Source organism: Camellia sinensis, chromosome 15 (assembly GCF_055761805.1).
Source record: "Camellia sinensis isolate YWXY chromosome 15, ASM5576180v1, whole genome shotgun sequence".
Lineage (NCBI taxonomy): Eukaryota > Viridiplantae > Streptophyta > Magnoliopsida > Ericales > Theaceae > Camellia > Camellia sinensis.
Genome location: NC_138975.1, coordinates 15600001 through 15623290, shown reverse-complemented (window position 1 = coordinate 15623290; position 23290 = coordinate 15600001). Strand labels below are relative to the sequence as shown.

Sequence of the window (23290 nt, the reverse complement as noted above, 5' to 3'; positions counted from 1 at the left end):
CCATGGGTCTCCGATTAATGCCTATGTTTGGTTATATTTGGGTGGCAGTGGGCTGTCAACCGAAAAGTTTTTGCAACTTTTCTCTATCTCTCTCTCTCTCTCTGCTCAAATAAATTGTGCACAATTTTAGTTTGGGTATCATTTTAGTTTTCCCTTATTTTGAAGTTGTCCCATAGCAATGATGCTTTTATTTTTAATTTTTGTATCCCATATCATTTTACACTTTAGAGTCATAAAGTTTGTTAATAAAACCAAAATGTTTATGATCGAGTTACTTGCCGTACTTTAAATAGCTGATTAGAAAATTTTTATTTTTAAAATATATAATTAAACATATTTTCAAGTTTTAAAAATAAAAAAATAAATCTTTTCAAAATTAACCAGACCTTGATTCATATTTTGACTTCAAATTTTTAGCAATAAATTGGATAAATTATATTTTAACCCAACAATTTTATATTTAATTACATTTTGATTTCATCATTATTTGCATCGTGCCTTTAGGTACGGGCATACGCTTGTATATATATATATTTTAAAAAAACCCTTATATTATACAAAGGTATTATACTTAGGGTTCGTTTGGCATGAAGGTTTGGGATGGGTTGGGGCTATTTTAATTACAAAATGACAAAATAAGTTTTTTTAGTCTAATAAGACAAAATGTTACATCCAAACCATAATTATTTCATTTTTTCTCTCACAAAAGTCAAAAAGTCAAAAAACACATCTCAAACGAGACTTTTTAACCCCAAAATAGCTAAAAAGCCAAAAAAAAATCAATCCACATTCCAAACAAAAACTTAAAATACTTACCCAAAAAATAAGACTTGACTATGTCTATAGAATATTCTTTGTTGGTGAGAGTACACTTCACTTCAATGATCAATCCATCATTTTCCAATCTAGCTAAATATCTTCTCTTTTTCTTTTTCTCCCAAGTAAGATATAATTTGTAAGGGTAAAAACTCTATTTCATACATAAAAAAAGTGTATATAATGATATGACAATGTCATATTTATAAATAAATTTATGTCCATAAGTATCTTGTATGGAAGTGAAAAGCTCATAATAACTCACATTATTCTGTATGAATTTTTGTTTATATTATTACTCTTTATGAGGACAATTAAGAATAGATAAAAAGTAAAATATATTATTGCAAAATGATGGAAATCTTGGGTAATGCAATATATATACATATATATTTCCTACCAAAAAAAAAAAAAAAAGGAAAAAAAACACTTGCACTTCAACCTTTAAGTAATTATTTTTTATTAAGCCACCTATTTGTAGTTCCCTTAATTTATACATCACAGGATAATTTTGGATGACCCAATTCACACTCTCCGTGGCGTGTACTTTGATTTTTGAATTTAGTAGGTAAAATTATAATAAAGCCCTTCACACTTTGTTTAATTACCTCAATTGCCCCATTAAACATTTACCCTTCTCATTTGTTTTTTTTTTTCCTTTCCTCCTAAGAATGTCAGTTTTGACATTTGAACAAAAACATGGATAACGAGAACAAAATTTGAAGTGTTTTTAGTAAAAAATAGACCTAACAGCGTTACCCATAATTTATAATAAGACCATCAATTGAATGTCACTTAGTCCCATAAAAATAAAAATAAAAATAAAAATAAAAATAAAAATAAAATATCTTAAGCTCCTAAATTTGATCATCAATTTAGAATAATAGTATTTGTTTTAGATTATGATCACTGTAATTATATGTCTTGTGCCCTAAAGACACTTATTAACAAAATCTTAATACTAGTATATTTCCAAAACTTTTGTTAACATGTGTGTTGAGGACACATATTAAGAAAGTATTAAATGAATACATTTACTCCTATTTGTATAGAAAATAACACAACATTAAAAGCTATCTTAATTGAAGATTTTTTTTGTATTTATAATGAGACCAAAACACCCTCTTTGCTTGGCACCATTCTCCTCCTTTATTTTTTATTGAACTTTTTTAATATGTTTTTTCTAAAAAAATTAAAACTTAGTTTGGTGATTTTTAAAAATCAAGCACTTATTTTCATATGATTTTTTTTGGAAGATAAAATAATATTTAACCATTCAATCAAAAATATATTTATATTTAGTTTTGTCAAAAAAAATTATAATTTAAAAAAAAAATTAGATACAAATTCTAAAAATTTAATCAAATAAAAACATTTTACAACTAAAGTTTTATCAATAGTACATTTATAATTGTTGGTTGAGTTCTCACCATTAGAACATTCAAACAAAAATTTAAAAAATATATACAGAATATTTTTTATATTTATTTTTTTAATTACACATACATAGCCTCCGTTTGGGAAGTAGGTTGGCTTTTTGGCTTTTTTAGCTATTTGAGCCTGGGCTCAAAAGCTTAGTTTGGGAAGACTTTTTAGCTTTTTAAACTTTTTTTGTGAAAGAAGAGTGTAATGATTATGGATTGGATGTGATGTTTTGTCTGTTGTGGCTCAAAGAACCAAAAGAGCCCAAATGAGCTCTTCCCAAATGACACCTAGTAGTTAAAGAATTCTTGTCTTACAATAAGTTATGTCCATATGAATAAAAAATTAAGCCTGCGTTTGGTTGTGTTTTGTAAATGTGATTTGAGAGTATGAATTGTATTTTGAGTTTATGGGTTGTAGAATTATGATTTGAGTGTAGAAAATTTGTTTGGTTATGATTTTTAAATAGAGTTTTGAATTGTGTTTTGAAGATGTATTTTGAATTATGTTTTGGAAGTTTGATGTGACATGTGAAAGGTGAAAATTTGTTTGGTGATGCGTTTTGAAAGTAATTTTCAAAACTTAATTCAACCAATAATTTATCATCAAACACACAACTCATATATCGATATCGATATCTATATTTTTTATCAACAATAATAACCAAACTATTTTTAAAATACTGAAATTAAACATTGATTTTTTTTGTCAATTATTTTTTTTTAGTAATTTTTTTGAATAATCGTGATTTCGAAATAATTTTTTCATTTTAAAATAAACCGATGTCAATTTTTTCTGTCAATTAATTTTTCTATCAATTCATTTATAAAATACGTTTTTAATTTTTTTCTAACATTTTGTTAAAGTCAACAACTTTTGAAAATACATATTAATAAAGAAGGGATAAATATACTAACTTTCATATTTTAAAATACAAATCATAATATAAATCTTACAAAACATTATCAATTTATTTTTCATTTATTACATTTTTTGTAATTTAGTACAGATGTGTAACAGAAATGCACTCTATTATTGTCCACGAAGAGCTCATATAATTGTAGGAATTGACATACGAAATGATTATTATGCCCCTCTGGACTTAAATGAGAAGTGATGATATAAAACAAAATACAAAGGATAAGATCGTAATTTCACTTGCTTAATACCTACTCCCTATTATATAATAGTTGTGTTCTAGGTGTGTTCTAACAGTAAAGGAAAGAAAAAGCAGAGGACGCATGTGATATTGATTTGAAAAAAGTAATAATATTATATTTAACAAATAAAAAGTAAAAAAAAAAAAAATTCCTACAATTATATGAACCTCACCCTTCTGAACCTTACCCTTCCTATTAAATCTGAATCTCATTCTATTTACCGCACCAACTTCACCTTCTCGGAAGCACCTTCACCAGTTACATCACAGAATTAAATTAGACAAATAGAAGATATCCACCATCTGGTTAGGTCCTCCTTCTCCACTTCCATAATTTACAGGTGAGATTTTGATGCCAGTTTATCTTCATATTTGGTTCAAACATGAGCTTCAGAAATTCAGACATGAGCTTCAGAAATTAGCTTCGGGGAAGGGGAGGACGACCGGCCGGTCATCCCGCCGGTCTACCAGCCGGTCATCCCATGGGACTTTTGCCCGGTCATCCCGGCCCAGTCACTTTTCATTTCTGTTCCATTTTCATTTGTTATATTTTCTGATATCTGTTATAATTTTTTCGCACTATCATTTATTTTTCTAATTATTAGTTTCTAAGTTCTAATAAACTCTATGAATCAAACCCCAATGACAAATATTATTCCCTATGATTTTTTTTTTATACAAATCTGTTTCTTTGGAATCTGCCTAATTAAATTTTGTCACCAAATTTTTTTATATTTATTTTTTTCATAAAAATAAGTTTGTATGCATAAAAAGATACTAATGTTTGATATATTTTTCATACATTTTTCTTACCTCTCGTATATTTTAATATACATTTTTCTTTCACTTTTACAGTCATCATGCCAAGAACAATCATGCCAAGAACAAAACGAACCAGACCCGAACCTGGTGAATCGTCAAACCCTGTACCACCACCACAGCAACAAGATGATGGCTATCCAACTAATGATTTTGCAACATATCATTATGAACAAGCCTATGAACATTTCATTCGTCGACCAATTGTTACGGGGAGAAACGTAAAACTACCTTCTCAATATGATTCACTCTTACTTGGCAAATTAGATACAATGGGATGGTTACCATTAAATAATTTACCAAGTAAGATATATCCCCGTCTTGTACAATTATTTTATGCTCACTTTACAGCGGGTGACCAACAAAATGAATCGTGGAGTCTTACCTCTTATGTTAAGGGGAAAAGAATCACACTCTCTCTGCGTCGTTTTGCACAAATTATTGGAGCCGAAACAGGAGATTTACAATGTTATTTTCAAAATGAGTCTGCCTTAGAAAAAATTGTTGATGATGTCACTCAGATTTATACCACAATTTGTGACAATCGATTTAGCGGCACTAATTTAAACGTCAGCCATTTAAAACCTCCCCTTCGTATTCTCCATCGATGGATAGTTGAAAATGTTACCCCCAAAAAAGGACATTATAATACTGTTTCATGTTTTCAAGTTTACTTGTTATATTGTTTTGAAATTGGACAAAAATTAGATTTATGCTTTATATTACTAAAAGAAATGACGGTTGCAAACACTACAAGAATTAACACTTTTGGCAACAAAAAAATTGGTCGCTAAAAGTCTATTTTTGGTCGGGAAAAGTTATTCGCGACCAAATTTTTTGGTCGCTACTTTGGTCGCCAATTGAGGGTCGGCAAAAGTAATTCGCGACCAAAATTTTGGTTGGTCGGCAAAAGTCGGATTTGCCGACTAAATTTTTGGTCGCGAAATATATCATTACCGCGACTAATTCATTTAGTCGCTAAAACACTTTGGTCGCGAAAAGTGATATTTTCCCGACCAAAAAGTTTGGTCGCCAATTATCACATTCAACGACCAAAAAGTTTGGTCGCCAATTATGACATTCCGCGACCAAAAAAGTTTGGTCGCCAATCGTGACATTCCGCGACCAAAAAAATTTTGGTCGCCAATTGTGACATTCCGCGACCAAAAGGTTTGGTCGCCATTTGTTACTTTTCGCAACCAAAACTTTTGGTCGGCAAAAGTGAGTTTCCACGACCAAGAGCTGTTTTGGTCGGCAATAAATGTATTTTTTGCGACCACAACTCTTGGTCGGCAATTGTCATTTTTTGCAAAAAAAAATTATTTATTTGGCGCGACTAATAAATTGGTCGCCAAAGTAGGAAAACAATACACCTGCAATTCCTAATAATTCATTCAATCCATAATAAACCTATAATTTTAAAACATCATTCAAATTAACTGAATCATTAACATTCGACACAATACATAATTCATTAACATTCGACACAAAACAACTATTCTAAGTTTTCATTCACAAGTCACATCTAACATAACAATTTGAAACATAACTATTTCTCGAGATGAACAGCAGCAAGCCAAGCATCTAAAGTAGTCAGAGTGCTTTCTCTCATATGTTTGTTATTGTCACCAAGGCATTTCAAAACATCTGACAGTATACCCTGCAACAAACAACTTCCCAATATTAAAGTCAAATTTAAAGGACAATAGAATACAAAGTTAGAAGGAAATTTAGGTTTAGAGCAAACAACCTTGCTAGACTTCTCAACTGCAAGTCCCAATACAGATGTAACAGCACCACTAGTAGAGAGAGTTGCCATTATCAAATTTTTGTTGCTGTCATATAGGCGCCCTTTAAGAGCACCAAATAACTCCACTGAAAGTCAATATCAAAACAAAAATCAAAGGGAATGGCAACACAACAACCAATAGATTGAAGTAAAAGAACAATGCCAATGAGTTTAGAGTTTGATACCAATTAGAGCTATAAACAACCCCAAAATAAGAAACAACTAGGAACAAAATAGTAGAACATCCAGAAACAGGGTTGTTAATCCTAGAGCGAGGGGCCTATAGAGGAGTTTTAAGGTTAAGAGTGAGCGTGGTGGTGTTAACAAGCTTCTAGAGGAAGGAGTGAGGCCCCCATAAGAGTTTATGCTACTGAGGTCGAATTTAGCAATTGTTTTTTTAGTTGCTTATTTGCTTTTCTAGAACCTTAAAAAGCTGATGCGGCTGGTAATTACAAAAAAAATATTCTTTTTTGTTAGTAGAAATGTTGGATTTTTTACCTTTTTTTAGTTACTTTTTTAAGTTCAAGACAGACTTTTTTTGTCTTTTGGTTTATTTAGCCAAAAAGTAGCTTTTTTTAGCCCATGCCAAACATCCCCTAAGAGTCTTACACAAGTGGTAGATAGAAGCAGTAACAGAAACTTCCAGAACATACTTAAAATGCTAAGCAGCTAACTAAAACAGTTTTAGGTTATAAGCTTATTAAGGGTTGGTTTGGGAAGTGACTTTTTTTAGAGTCTTTTTGGCTAAGATATGAGATAAAAAAATTTAAGTGTTTGGGAATGACTTTTTGGCTTTTTATAGAAAAAACATGCAAAAAGAAAAGAGAATACGAAAGAATCTTTTGACTTTTTGGCTTTTTTAGTGGCTTTTTAGCTAAATTAGCCTACTGCCAAACGAAGCCTAAAATTAATTATGCATTTCTTGGTCAGTGACTTGGTAGAAAAAACCAGGAGGAGAACATCACATCATGTTGCAAAACTACGTGCCATACTTCATTTCATAAAAATGCTGCTACAACAGTTTGGGATCAAATCATCTTATGATATAGCAATGGTTTTTAACTGCAAGAAGAATGGATTTTAATATTGTTTGGGAGGGCTTTACATATGGTTCCTAGCACACCCATTGTAGTGTAGAGGAGGCTCATGCTACTAAGAATCTCCCTTTGTTAGACAAGCAATTTACTCTTTCACTGGCAAAATGCATGCCCTTATTTAGTGACAAATAACAAATATTGGCACATGTATCGCTAAAAAAATCTAGATTTCAACATTTTTCTACATACAAATATATTTTATGTTGCCTACCAATTTGATGAAGAATAGACATCTTAGCCAAGTTGTCTTCAAGTATGCTTGTATCTCTGGAAACACTAGAACTGGATGGAAGCCTCACTAAGTACTTTCACTTTAGCAGGAAGTAAATACCCCATCTAGCTAAAGTTCCTTGCTTATAAGCTAGGCCCAAAGTATGCAAGATTACCAAAGAATAAATATAGCCAAAAAAACACAAGTACATGCAATCATTAAATGACAAAAAAAGAAAAAAAATACTAGACTAAAGAGGTGAACCTTTTCAATAAGATCCAGGACATCTTGATTGTCAACAAATTCTATATAGCTCCAGTTGATCTCCTCTGTTGTGTACTCTTCTTGCTCCATCTTGAACACATGCTGAATCATACAACAATGCTTTGAGTGGAAGTCAAGGATGTGAATTACAAGATGTTATTAAATATGATGAGCATTATATATACCTGGTTGAAATGTTGCTGCAGCTTCTCATTTGTGAAATTAATACAAAAATCAGTATCAACTAAAATTGAAACATCCCTGCTAACTGTATATCATTTAAGTTAGGATCTTGTCCAATTGAAACATTAATTGTATCAACTAACCTGTATATCACAAAAATCAGTCAGCTTTAGCATCACACGCTTAGTTAAAACAAAATCCAGAGACATAATCATGAAAGTGAAAACAATGATGCAAACTCCCATATCTTACCAGTCAAACAAACGGTAATATATTGTCTTAGCAAAACCATCCCTGCTAACAAACGGTAATATATAGTCACTAGGGGGCATAAAGCTCATGCATATACCAAAAGAAACCATATCCACCAAGAACATTCCATTTGATCACTAGGGGGCACAAAGCTCATGCATATACCAAAAGAAACCATATCCACCAAGAACATTCCATTTGACCAAAATTTGGTAGATAGGAAAGAAAGCAATATTTATGAACAAAGTTCCATTTCTCACAACTCAATGGGACAAAGATGTTAGAACTATGCATTGACAGTGACACATTGTAAAGCAGAAAGAGATGAAGAACTAAAACAACAAACAAATGAGCCGATTATAGCTGATGAGAATAATAAGGATGGTTCAAATCAGCTGCATATGTGCCTCGATGGTTCAAATCAGCATCGGACATGTCCTTTACTCCTAACAAGCTACCAATTCCATCGTTACCAAACAGTTGTTCTGGATCATTAAGAGCTACACCAAATATTTCTTCATAGTTCTCAATATTCAAGTCAACTTCATTCATATTGAAGTCCTCATAGAATTTATCATCTTCTTCTAAATCAGGTGCTTTTGTTCCAGGACAGCACGTCTGCATATTAATTAGCAGAGGTCAGATTTTTACTCAAGCAACAAAGTAAACAGGTAACCTTAAACATATTCATAATACTATAAAGTTGATCAGTTTTGTATTTTGGCAATCTTATTTGATCTAACAAATTATCACTGCATGCATTTTATTTTAATCTTCTTTACAAGCATGGCTAGGATTGAAAACGTGTCATATAACATTCCAAGAAGAAAGGCCCAAAGCTCAAAGCCAATGAAGACCTCAGAAAATTCTACTAGATTCTTTGAGATTTAATTTCATATCACATAAATGGAGTAACATTATGTCATATAATTTTCACTTACATCTTATGGAACAATCATGGAATACTAAAATGAAGACCTCAGAAACTAGAAGTTAGGTAGCCAAGCAACAGGTAGCAACATTTCAGGATACCTTAGCTCCAAGAAACCTCATTTATCAAACAAATGTGATAAAATTTATCATCCACCAAATTCCACCAACCCATAAAAGTTCCAAACCATATTCTATGTCACCAAACTCGACAAGAAAAAAAATAAAAAATGAAAAATAAAAAGGAGACGGCATTCTCACTTCCCTTCTTTTTTCTTTTTTCTTTTTGAAGTGTGGATAGAACATATAATGTTCAAAAACTAGCTAAAAACTTTTAGCTGCAGCAAATCAAGTAGAAATTCTTATTTATGTTATAATGCCATCTAACCACATGATTTTTTGCATTTTTCCATAGCAACATTCCAATATTTAAAACAAATATACATATAGGAATAGAAAAAAGAGAGAAGAAATACATATAGGGGGTCTCTCATCATTTATATTGCTAATATATTTAAATCATTAGTTTAGTTTTTCCAAGAGAAAGAAGTACAGTATGATGATTGCATGCTATAATTGAGAATACCTATTCACACACACACCCCATTGGGAATTGATGAAAAGGTAAAGCCGTACCTAAGAGCTCACTTCCTGTGTAGCTTTATCATGGACCTTAGAATACGATTGGCCATATTCAGCAGACCTTAGAATACAAGTCCTAGAAAAAAACCAAATTCACTTCAACAATTACATATGCACTTCATTTTCACATTCAAGTGAAAGAAGACTAAAACAATGTTTACAAGACCTTTTTACCTAACATAACAGAACCAGACTCCACTAACTTCCTTCTATCTATTTTTTCTACTAGAGCTTTGAGTTCTTTGCTTTTCTTCAGTTTACACAACACACCATATCTTATTTTTTGACCTTTTTTTTTTTCCCTCTTACCCACTTGTAGAACTTATACACATTACAAAAACCCTCTTTTCTCATTTTTTTCCCTCTTTTTTTCCCTCTTACATATGCACTTCATATAATACACATTACAACTACCATCTCAATTTTTTTTAGTTTGCTAGCTTACAGGCACACACAACCCTCTTTTCTCATGTTTTCTACAAAGAGGTCCCTGCATATATTAAAATTACCCACTACAAGACATACATACACTGACAATTTCTAAACAAAAGATTATTATAAAAAATTAATAATAGTAATTAGTTGTGGCTCATGTAGTTATTGGTTAGATTATTATAAAATTATCTCATTTCCTATACATCAATAGTGGGCGAGTGATACAAAAGGTTATCAAAATAGAGAAATTCTATAGCTCACATCTTTAGTATTCTTTTATTACCAGAAATGAAAAATAACCTGATATGTAGATTGGAATTTTAAATTGAAAAAACAAGGCAATGGGATGATAAATTCTAATTCTATTTACATGGGAAACAAATTCAAAGATCCAAAGAATAATAAATAAATATAGAATAAGAAGTCAAACAATTAATAAATAAATACAGAATAAGAAGTCAAACAATCCTAAACTTTACAATGGTTTACAATATGAAAGATAGAGCTGCGTGAAGTTTTAGTTTGGAAAGCCACTGACCTGCCATTCTTGTAAAATCTCATATAGAAGATGGGGACAAGAGTTGGGGACAGAAGATCCCAATAGAAATGATGGCATTCTAAAAAGCTCACCTAAATGTGTCTCATTATTTTATTATTAACATGAATGGATACAGAGAGAAGTAAATCAAACTTTAGCAGTAAAGTTTACCTTGCAGAAGAAACGGCGACAACACTAGTTTGGCCTGCTGAGTGTGCAAAAGATTATAACTTGAACTCAAAACCTGCAAACCTAAGGATGCACAGACAAATCATAAATGATCCAAAATTATAGATGGAATATGAGAAAGCTAGATAAGTATTTATAGGGAGATTCAAAGACCAAGAGAGATAGAGAGAAACAAACTGAAGGAGATTGAAGCAACCAAATATCAATATTGAAAATCACATTTTCCATTTTTCCCTACAATTTCTGAGCAAGCAAACAAATTAATAGAGAGATTGAAGCAACCAGATATCAAAAAAGAGCCAACACGTCCCCTGAGTTTTCTAGAAATTAATCTAGTATATCATCACAAACTTCCACTCAATCACATATAATATGTACCAAATCACTCCAAAATCTATACACATAGGTATTTGAAATACATATAAATAAGAGAATAATTGAATTAAATCAAAGTGATTCAATCAAATATCAAGAGTTCAAACACATTCAAATTGAATATTGCAAGGGTCATTTATCGATCCAAACCCTAGGAGTAGATTCAAATCGCAAACTAAGAAAAAATGGAGTAAGATAGAAATAGAGAGAAGAATTTCCGAGAGAAAGTACCTTGAACTCGATCGAAACCCTAGGTGTAGATTGAAACCCGAAAACAAGAAGAAATAGAGAAAGAAACTTGAGAGAAAGAGCCCGTACCTTCAACGATCGAGTTCAAAACAGAGAGAGCACAAGATTGAGAAGACATAAAGGGGGGGAGAGAGAGAGAACGAGATTGAGAGATTCATACCAGTGCAAACTGAGAGAGAGAGAGAGAGAGAGAGAGAGACAGAGCGAGAATGCGTGCAAGAGAGAGAACAATCAGTGTTTGTGAAGGGCAGGGCAAATAAAAGGAAAATGGGAAAATAAATAGAAGGAAATAACGAATAAATTTGGTTATTTAGGCGTAAGGAAAAATTGAAAAAAATATATATGTATATATATTTCCCCTCTCCATCTTTCAAATTTTTCCCCAAACTTTTGGCAACCAAACTCTCAAATTAGTCGCAAAAACAGGTTATTTCGCTGACAAATTGTTTTAGTCGCCAAACCTCAATCAACGGCGACTAAAATATTAGTCGCTAAAAGTAATAATTTGGCGACTACTTTTTTTTGGTTGCTGAAAATAAATTTTTCGCGACCAAATTTTTGGTCGCCAAAAAATATGTGACCTTCCGCGACCAAATTTATAGTTGGTCGGCAAAAGCATACCACTTTCTGCGACCAACTTATTTTTTTGTCGCCAAAATATATTCTTCTGCGACCAATAATATTTGGTCGCCAAAAATAATGATCATTCGCGACTAATTAATATTTGGTCGCCAAATGTCATTTTTTTGTGACCAAAATTTTTTTGGTCGGCAAAAGTGGTCGCCAAATGTGTAAATCCTTGTAGTGAAAATTGGATACTCTGAGTGTCCGGTCCCTATCTTTTGGAGCTTTACTAACCATAATTTTCAAAGCCCATGATGTGAACCTTGAAGATGAAGTATGGATCAGAATCACTTCACCAATTTCTGAATATACACTAACCCGAGCTGGTGGTTCTGACACGTTGATAGGCTCTCTTAATCTTCAAAATGAACCAATACCTGATGAGGAAGAACCCAATGACAATGCCATGCCACCAAATGAACAACCCCGTTACTGGACAGATTATTTAGCCTTGGAACGGTACAATCAGCGCCTATAATGGGAACAACAAATGGCTAATCAGCTCAATACACTGGGTACTCGGTTTGATGAATTTGGTACTCGATTCGATGAAATTGCCACCGCTCAGAACTCACTAATTCATCAATTTGGTGAGTTCCGCGTAGACTCCGAGAGACGTGCTGAACTGACAAGGAACCGCATTGATCTGATTGACCATCGAGTCACTCAGTTGTACCATCAGCATTTCCCTCCACCTCCAACACCACCTGATAAGGATGCTTAACTTGTTTAAAAATCATACGGTTGTTATATTTTTTTCCCTTATTTTTGTTTTGCTTATTTATTTGGTGAGTTTTGTTGTGATTGTTTTACTTTTGTTATTTTGTTATAAACTTTTCTATTCACGTAATGAATAAGAACGAGGGGTTTTTTTTGGAAGCATTTAATTACACAGTTATAATGTTAATAAATAGTACGTCATACATGTCTATGAAAACCTTCATTTCAATAAAAAAAAATAAAAATTACATAATTATTAAATAATTTGTGTGCATCAATTAATAGAAAAAATGAAATTAATGTTCTGAAATTAAATACAACAACTTACAATTTAATAATAAACATGCGTACTAAAAAAACAAATATTTAATAATAAACATTCTTTTTTTTAATGAAAAGGGAAAAAAAATTCATATAAGCAAAAAAATATATATTTAATAATAAACATTCTTTTTTTATATCGGGGATATAAAAAAGTAAAATATAATAATTTTTTTATGTTATTTTATTTATTTATTATTATTATTATTCTTATTATTATTCGTTATTTGTTACACTTTTAAATGGTGAACTTATCACCACCACCACCACCACCTACCACCACCAACCACCCACCTGCCAGCACCACCCATCACCACCCACCACCCATCTGCCACCATCCACCACCCACCTATCACCACCACCCACCACCTATCACCACCCACCACCCACCTGCCACCACCACCCATTACCACCCACCACCCACTTGTCACCACCACCCACCCACCCACCACCTATCTGCCATCGCCACCTACCACACATCCACCACCACCACCCACCACCCACCACCCATCTGTCACCACCACCCACCTGCCACCACCACCCATCACCACCCACCACCCATCTACCACCACCACCCACCACCACATTTAATTTAATGACAACATATTTATTTCTAAAAGTTACTAAGAAACGCATTGCATATTAATAACAACATATTTAATTGTCTTTGGTAGACTATACATAAATTTGCATATTACACATTGCATGAACAACATATTTAAGTACACATGTACTAAGAAAACCATTATCTTCAGTGCCCATGGTGAACATGATTTTGCCACATAGCAGTAGCAATTGCATCCCTAACGTTCGATTGGGACGTTAACCCATGTTGTGACATGTCAACGTAGTCAGGTTGGTCTCCAAGAAGCCCGTCTGCTTCTGCTTCTGCTTCTGCGGCCATTTCATTATCAGCTTCCATAAAGAATGGATCCATAACTGCATGCAAACGGATCCAATTGTGCACTACACAACATGCAATCACGAGAGGCCCTTGTCGTGTAGACTTGTAATTTGGCATGGACCGCAATATTGGGAAGCGCTTCTTCAAAACACCAAATGTTCTTTCTATGACGTTGCGTAATGACGAATGTCGATGGTTAAACAATTCCTTAGGTCCTGCATAACGATGGCCACGAAACTCTTGCAAGTGATATCGTTGAGACCGAAATGGAGCAAGAAATCCAGGCATGTTCGTGAAACCAGCATCAACTAAATAGTACTTGCCTACATGTAAATAATGAATACACTGTTCTGTCAATTGATATGTATAAAAACAGGCAAGGAAAAAAGTGTACAGTATGTTGTTCAGGGACAGTCACCATCGGGTGGGTGTGGGAACTGTAGATCAGCTCGTGTAATAGAGTCAACCAGAATAGCATTGTCGTGAGCACTACCTTCCCATCCAGAATTAATAAATGTGAACAACATATCGAAGTTGCAAACTGCGAGTACATTTTGCGATACTGTTGTTTTCCGACCGCGGAATGTATGTTGTCTTGAAGCAGGGACCCATGCATCCACCAATGTGCCATCGATAGCACCGACACAATCCTAATTGACAGATATCAGACTTTGATATTAAAAGCGAAACAAACTGATTGATTTTACTTTCATAATTAAAAAATAATAATATTTATTAACCCTTATGGATATGAACAAATTTACAGGACAGTCACACTGTTCGTACCTTGAACCAGGGAAAAAATCGCCTGTCATTTAAAAATTTTCCCGGGATGTCCTCTAGGTTACGTGGTTTGATAACCGATGATGAAAGCTTGTACAATGCCCGCATAACAATTTTTATGTGCCGACAAATTGTTTCCGTTGAGTGTTGAAATCTATCTGTCATTATTTGATAGCGATCATTTTGTGCAAAAGTGTATAAAAAAATTCCAAGCAATTCCTCCACACTTATATGCATATGTTCAGTATCGATAAAGCCATTATGGAGTAAAGTGTCTTTCAATAAAATGAATTTTTGTGCATCCATTTGCATAACGTTCATCATTGTTTCTGGATGGCCATTTAATAGGCCGAAGATGTAATCATCACCTCTGAATGGACATGTTCGCTGCGGTCGGCGACTATTTGACGCGTTCATATGGTCATGCATTACAGCAATCATTAAGAAATCCATAAAATCATCAACAACCTCATCCTCCTCTGATGAGAGCTCCATTGTATTGTTTTCTCTGTCGGATGATATATGCCTTTGTCTACATCACAGTAAAAGCATAATTATAAAATATGTTATTCATGCAGTAACAGTTAGCGTTATTGGTGAAACAGTAAAATTCAGAGGATAACAAAATTTATTTAACACATGGTCATATTATAATAACTTCCATAGTTTTAATATAACAGAAAACACTTAAAAGTTAAAAAAAAAAAAACATACGAACATAGAAAAGGAAAGAGGATATGATGGAATGAAAAAAATAAGAATTAAAACCAAATCAGGAATAATGAAATGATCAAACAGTTCAGCCAAGAAGATTTGCTAACACAAGCAAAACAGAACGTCTCAGTTCACTGCAAAGCGAGGATCATGGCTAGGCGCAAATGGGTAAGAGTACGCATGAAAATCCTTCTCCATTCCTTATCCTTGAACAGTGTCAGTGCCCTAACGTACTACAACGGTGGTATGTCCCTAAGCTCAAGCAATGTATCTTGACATGCATCAAGGGAATAATCATCACCACCTGCACTTACAGCCTCAGTCTCATTTTCTCGTGCACGTGAATGTTCTGTTTTGGCTTGTACATAGGATGTGAAAGCTGCACACACATCATCAAACCCACTTGACCGTGACTTTTTGGAACGACCACTGTCAGTCTTGCTGGTTGTAGGGCCCCTCTTGTGACTTTTGCCCTTTGCTGGATCTATATACTCATCCCCGAATAAGTCAATAGGAATGGCCTCAGCAGCATTACTCCCACTAGCGTTACTCCCACCAGCATCAGCGTTCCAATATTTATTTAACATGTCGTCTTCTTCTTCTGAGTCAAGGGGTCCTTGTGTGGATGCACGAGACAGGGCCCCTGTAGCACAACAATTTTCAACAATTTCTGCCATTTCCTAAAAATATTCAAACCCTTTTGTCCTAAACTTCTTCACATTTCTGCTAGCCTACAACAAGTACAAAACAAGAATTAAGCATTGTATATATAATGAAACGTTTAAAATAAAATTAGAAAATAGTACAGATTAATGGAAAACCTTATCCCAAAATTCATCGGGTGCAACAACAGTGCCTATAATAGGATCCCATCCCAGACCAGTCTGTGCCTGGAGTCGCTTGAATGTCTGGTAATCAGCTTTCAAGCGCTGATATTTTTGGCGCACCTTAACACCTGTATACCGAAATCCATACATATTGTGCAACTGATTTGCATAATGATTCCAATGCCTAATTGTCTACGAAGTAGTACGGCCCGTTGTTTGATTGTTTCTAACCTCATCTCTCAACATATTTATTAATTTCGTTTCAATTTTGGGCCTCCACATTTTTGTGTTCTCATTGTCATCGGAATTATTTCCATCCATCTATAAATATACAAATTATATTTAAACTAGTTTGGGATGAATATACAAGCAGAACAGAGTATTTTAAAGAACATTGCGATGGATATACAACAATAACAATGCAAAATGATTTGAAGGAGAACACAGATAAAGGAAAAAGAACATATTATTTTATTTCAAGGAAAAAAGTACATAGCAGATTAATTGAATTTAAAAAGCAAAAATATAATCACCAAAAAAAAAAACATTCAGATAGCAGAAATATAACTACAAATAAAAAAAAAAAATTGACTTTTATAAACCCAAAACCAACTTTTTTTTCCTGTGTCCCAAACGACCTTGCAAGTAGTCATGGAAAAAACATTTTTTTGTTTTATCAAAAAAAATTTTGCATAAAAAAAATTTCGCTAAACCTTTTTTTTTTAATTCTACAAAATGTAATTTCAGCCAATAGAAAGAAAAGGAGAGTAAAGTATGGTATGAACTCGATCAAAAAAAAATTATGGTATGAACATTTTATTTATTTATTTCTATAAATTAAAATATGACTCAAACTAATAAAAAATTAAAATACATACATAAATATTCTAATCTATTGAAAAATTATGAAAAAATATAATTAATTTTAACATAAGTATATTGACTTATCTTTTAATAAGATCAAAATAAAAAATATTTTAATGTAAAAAAGATAACATTATTATTTTTTTTAATTCATATTCATATGAATGATAAATTATTAATAAAAAATGAAATGCTATAAAAATTAAAAACTTTACTATATTTTCTATAAGTCTTATTTACCATATAAATAAATAAATATAGACATATATATGTCTAAATGGTAATGTAACAGTAGCTATCCCTGATTTTAACCGTGTGTGCTAGCGCTAGAGGTGTCTTTGCTCTCAAAGCCTCAAAATTCAGTTAACATTGTGTTTAAATAGTAGGAAAGAAATCAGTAATTTTTTTTTAATTAACAATCAGATAAAAAAAAATTAGTATTGGTTGTTAACAATGTAAAAAAAAGAAATCTGAATTAAAAAAAACACAATGTTAACATTCAGTTAACAATGTTTTACAAAAAAAATTCAGTTAACATTCAATGTTTAACAATGTGTTTAACATTGTGTTATATTGATTTGAATTCAAAACAAATCAGTATTGGTTGTTAATTGAAATTAAGGAAAAAAAATTGTAAAAAAGCCGGTGGGTTCAAACATTTCAGGGAGGACCGGTGGTTCAAACCATTCAGGAATGGAAAGTGGAAGACAAAACCGGAAGAGAGGTGGGAAGACCGGTGGTCGACCGGCCGGATGACCCGAGGGACGACCGACCGGGTGTCCCAGGCACTACCACTATGCCTTTGATAGAAGAAAGGTTCAAACTGTTCATAATTTCAAATAACAACCGATCTGAAATGGAAAATACGACATACCAAATTCTGATAAACCATTTACGAACTGATTTCAACTTCTCCAAATTCATTTATACATAACAGATGAATGATTTACACTATTCTTGAAGAACAAAAAGTTGAAACAGTTGATCGACTCGTTTGAAATCATTTTCAGATAACAGATGAAGGATGAAGGATTTATTTACCAGATTAGTGGGAGTTGAATAATTATCGCCGGTGATGGAATGTGTATACTGATTGAACGGGCCACTGTTTGCTCGTCGAATTCGACAATAAATTTGACCTAAAAAAAAAATTAGAATGAATTTCTCAAATAATTTCCCTATAACAAAATATGTAAATAATTTTGTGAGTAATTTCACCTCGCAGTCGTCGTTGTTTCGTTGCCCATAATAAGAATTGTCCGCAACGCACAAATCGTAACTCAGTTGATTTGTGAAATATGATACGAGTACGGAGCGGGTTGGGTAGATTCATTATTTATAAAATGAGTCTGACTTCTCAAACTCTCTGAAACTCATCCGTGATGAATCTGAACACAAAGAAGCCACCCGTGATGAATCTGAAGAACAGGTGTAGATGAGGTTCACGTGAAAGTTGGGAGATAATGAAGAAGGCAGAAACGTTGAAAGGGAGATATTTGCTACCAAACAGATTTTCAAAATGTAATTTGAATTAACACGCGGAATCAATTTTTGAACATCGTATCCAAACGTCATACGCAAGCCCACGTGTTGAAAATTGATTTCAGTTTACAACCAAACAGAGCCTAAGTCTTCAAAAATATCATAATTAATTTTCATTGTATCCTTACATTCCCCATGTAAATATAAAAAGTTAAAATTCATTTATTACTTTATTAACCCGTGTCCTTAGGGCGGATAGGGGTCACTGTTGTGAGCTTGTGCCTCCTACGGTACCTTATACAGCACCGTTTCAACTTACTTTTTTTTTTTTTTTTAAATTCTGTTCTCAATTGTGCCTCTTTCTTGTGGTCCTGTTTGAATAATGTATATTTTTTTTCTTTTTCAATTATGTTATGTCACAATGCTGTTTACTTCTTCTTCTTTTTTTTAGTTATCTTTTCGATCTATATTGCTTGCATTTAAAAAAATAAAATTGTTTAATTTTTTTTTTGTTCCCAATTAAAATAATGTAATTTTTTTATTTATTATTTTAGGGTCAATCTACTAAACCAAAATAAAAAGGGTATACTAACATTTCTTAACATTTAATGGGAATACATAACCACCCCTAACATTTTTAATATATCATACATACCCCTTAAACATTTGAAATGATATCAAAAACATTTTCTAACAGTTAAATCACAAATACTCTTATCATTTAGCAAAAATACACGAACACCCCTTAATATTTTGCGAAAGATCACATACACTTCTTTTAACTTAATTAAATATATGTGATAATATTATTAAATTATTTATGTGTATTTATATATATGAATACATATAAAATTATTTGGATAATTATAAAAAAAAAATCTCAGAATTTGAATCTTCTAACAAAATAAATCCTGTGTTTTTAATTTTATCAAATCAAATCATTTAATTAATATTATCACATTATTTAAGTCAAAAGAAATGTTTGTGATCTTTTCGCAAAATATGAAGGGGTGTTCGTGTATTTTTACTAAATGATAAGGGTGTTTGTGATATAAATTACAAATGTCTAAGAGGTATCTATGATATATTCAAAATGTTATGGGTGTCCATGTATTCCCATTAAACGTTAAGAAATGTTAGTATATCATTTTCAAATCACAGAGGAGAATTTGTATTTTAAGTAAATCTCAGAGGATATATTAGTAATTTATCCTAAATTAAAAGATTACATTATTTTAATAGGGAACAAAAAAAATTAAACAATTTTATTTTTTTAAATGCAAGTAGTATAGATTGAAAAGATAACTTTAAAATTTTAATTCAAAAAAAAATAAGTAAAAGGCATTGTGACATAACAAAATTGGAAAAAAAAAATACATTATTCAAGAAAGAGGCACAGTAAGAAGTTGAGAACAAAATTTGAAAAAATAAAAAATAAAAATTGAAATGATGCAATTTAAGGCATTGCAGGTAGCCCAGTTAGGAAGGTCATGGCAGTGACCTGAAAGTTTTTGTGGAAAGAAGCAATTAAGAGTGAGATTGACTCTATCTTACAAAAACATACTTGGGAGTTGGTTGATCTACCCCCCGGCAGTAAGGCCTTGGGGAGTCGGTGGATCTTTAGACGAAAGATGAAAGTGGATGGATTAATTAATAAGTATAAAACTAGCCTAGTTATCAAAGGATACAGGCAGCGAGAAGGCCTGGATTACTTTGATACGTATTCACCTGTGACAAGGATTACATCCATTCGTATGGTGATCGCGATAGCAACTTTACGTGGTCTGGAGATATATCAGATGGATGTAAAGACAACTTTCTTTAATGGAGATTTAGATGAAGAAATCTACATGGAGCAACTTGAGGGGTTTTTAGCTCTAGGACAAAATAAAAAAGTCTGTCAGCTTATCAAATCATTGTATGATTTGAAGCAAACTCCTAAACAATGGCATGAGAAGTTTGACAACGCTATGTTGTCAAATGGGTTCAAAATCACTAAGTGTGACACATGTGTCTATGTCAAACACACTGACTAAGGTTATGTCATTTTGTATCTATACATTGATGACATACTTATTGTTGATAGTAATGATGAGATGGCTAGAACTACCAAGAGATTATTAAACTCTAAGTTTGACATGAAATATATGGGCCTTACAGATGTAATTAAGGGTGTTAAGATTACCAAAACATCTGATGGTATTGTATTTTCTTAATCTCATTATGTTAAGAAAATACTTAAGAAATTTGATAAATCAGATACAAGTGGGTCTAGGACACTGGTAAACTTGAGTCTACATTTGACCAAGAATAATGGTGACAGTGTTTCTCAACTAAAATATTCTTGGGTCATTGGGAGTTTGATATATTTGATAAGTTGTACAAGGTTGGATATAGCCTACTCTGTTAGCAGGCTCAGTAGATACACGAGTAATCCTGATGCCACTCACTAGAAGGGTATCGTTCGAGTGTTAAGGTATCTTTGTTTCACCCAGGATTATGGGCTATATTACACCAGATGTCCAACAGTAATAGAAATCCACTAGTGGTTATATGTTCACCCTTGGAGGGCAATCGTGTCTCGGAAGTCTTCCAAGCAGACGTGTATCTCACGATCAACGATGGAATCGGAGTTTATAGCGTTGGATAAAGCAACGGAAGAGGCAGAATGGCTTTGCCAGTTCGTTGAAGATATTCCACGTTGGTCGAAACCTATGCTAGCCATTTGCATTCATTGTGATAACCAATCAGCTATTAGACGAACATAGAGTAATATGTATAATAGAAAGTTTAGACATCTTTGTCACAGACATAATTTCATAGGACCTTTACTCTCTAACGAAGTTGTCACTTTAGACTATGTGAAGTCTAAGGACAACATTGCAGATCCGCTAACCAAAAAGGTAAATAGATTATTAATAGAGAAGTTGTCAGAAAGAATAGGTTTAAGGCCTTTAGTGTAAGATGTTATCGGAATGAAAACCCAACCCAGTTGATTGGAAATTCCAAGATCTAGGTTCAATGGGAAAACCTAATTGCGTGTAATGGTGATATGTCACTGAAGAGGTTAAACCTCTAACCATTCCTTTGTCAGTGATATCTGCAAGGGTATAGGTTAAGCTGAGCTTTTAATGATTCTAGTATGTTGAGCTGAGTATAGCAGGATAATCAAATAGAGTCATCTATGTGAGTGTGAAGTGGGGCCACTTCTATAAGAATTGACAAGGCCGAATTCTTTAAACCACTTACTGAACCAGACTAATATTCCAGGGTCCAACCAGACACAACAGTGAGAACAAAACGATGGTTGAAGTGATAACTGTGTAAGGTTTGTTGTCTTGGTTTACATAAACGACAGCATAATTCAAGATTTTGAGTTCACTAGGAAGCTAGTAAATCCGATAGACTTCACTAGGAAGGGTTCAAAACCAAAAGCTACCTTTTCCAATGCAAGAGTTATTTCGTTGCACTCTCTCTCTCTCTCTTTCTCCAAGTCTTTGTTGTTAAGCGTTGTTTGTTTGTTGTTATTCGGTCAAATTTTATTCAAGTAGGGAATTATTGGAAAATAATGATTTTTTGGGGGACTTTAATGCTATATTAAAGTGGATGTCAATCCTCAATTAAGGTGAGTTAAAGTGGGTTTAGATTATCAAAAATGCTAGAGGCCCCAAAAATTCTACCAAAAGTTTTACCAAATGTCTCACATGGGTGTGGGACCCATATGGGACCCATATTGTGTGGGTCCCACACCCATGTGAGACATTTGGTAAAACTTTTGGTAGAATATTTGGGGTCTCTAGCATTACTCTTAGATTATTTGTAATGAAATCTTTACACTACAAAAAAAATAACAAAAAATCATTAAGATTTGAATGAGAAATTGACTCATTAAGTTGGCCTCATGAAATAAGTGTTGGGAAAGGTGTAAAATTGTAGAAGAGAGTATTGATGGATATTTAAATCCCATTTTTTGCCTAAGGGTGTAATCCCTCTGGGATATCCAAATTTTTCGAAGGAAGAGAGTTATGGATACTTCAAGGATGGACTTGGGCCAAGACTATAGTCCAAGTTGATTATGCAAAAATTGTCACACGCGCGCGCATCGCCCGACCGAGTCCGGGTCCGTGGATCTTGGGCTTGAGATTTGAGCCTTGCTAGATTGGATTAAGTGTGGGGGTTGGGTCAGGTTCTTGGCCCACCCATCTTAATCTTTTTAGGCTAGGCCAGATATGTGGCTGCAGGATTATACATGTGTATATATAAAATGTGTAACTCCTCTACATTCATGATGGATTAATCCATCAGTTTTGCAAGTTACTACAAAATTTATTCCTGCATTTGTGATGGTTCTTGATGGCAGGAGCCTTTTCCTTTCTCTCTCCATGTATATAAAAAAAGGCCCTCTCTTTTAGTTTTCACCACCAGAAATTTTGTTATTTTTATGTTCTTCCAAAATTCTAATTTTTTATTCTTCCTAGTGTGAGTGAGTGTTGCTTTAAGATGATATTTCTTATTAATTGAGAAAATGGCCCTACTAATAGTAATGATAGCCCTTACGACGGTCAATAACAAATATAAAATGTCAAATTGTTTCTAATCTTAATGTGTTCTTCACTTGTCTCAAGATACTTTTACATATTTTTATATATCTTTTACATATTTTTACATATTTCAACACTAA

At 33.0% G+C, this 23290-nt stretch overlaps 1 protein-coding gene and 1 long non-coding RNA gene across 2 annotated transcripts; both read right to left on the bottom strand.

Moving 5' to 3' along the window:
* Positions 1 to 7536: 7536 nt before the first annotated feature.
* Positions 7537 to 8062, bottom strand: LOC145813655 (uncharacterized). Its single transcript, XR_014356855.1, has 3 exons — positions 8013 to 8062; positions 7763 to 7903; positions 7537 to 7679 (listed from the first exon to the last, which is right to left on the bottom strand). It is a non-coding gene; the product is annotated as an uncharacterized LOC145813655 (long non-coding RNA).
* A 5724-nt stretch (positions 8063 to 13786) lies between these two features.
* LOC145812815 (uncharacterized) lies at positions 13787 to 16113 on the bottom strand. Its single transcript, XM_082908042.1, has 4 exons — positions 15674 to 16113; positions 15155 to 15254; positions 14358 to 14589; positions 13787 to 14262 (listed from the first exon to the last, which is right to left on the bottom strand). Exons 1-4 carry the CDS (start codon positions 16111 to 16113, stop codon positions 13787 to 13789), a joined length of 1248 nt encoding a protein of 415 aa, XP_082764168.1.
* Positions 16114 to 23290: the final 7177 nt, after the last annotated feature.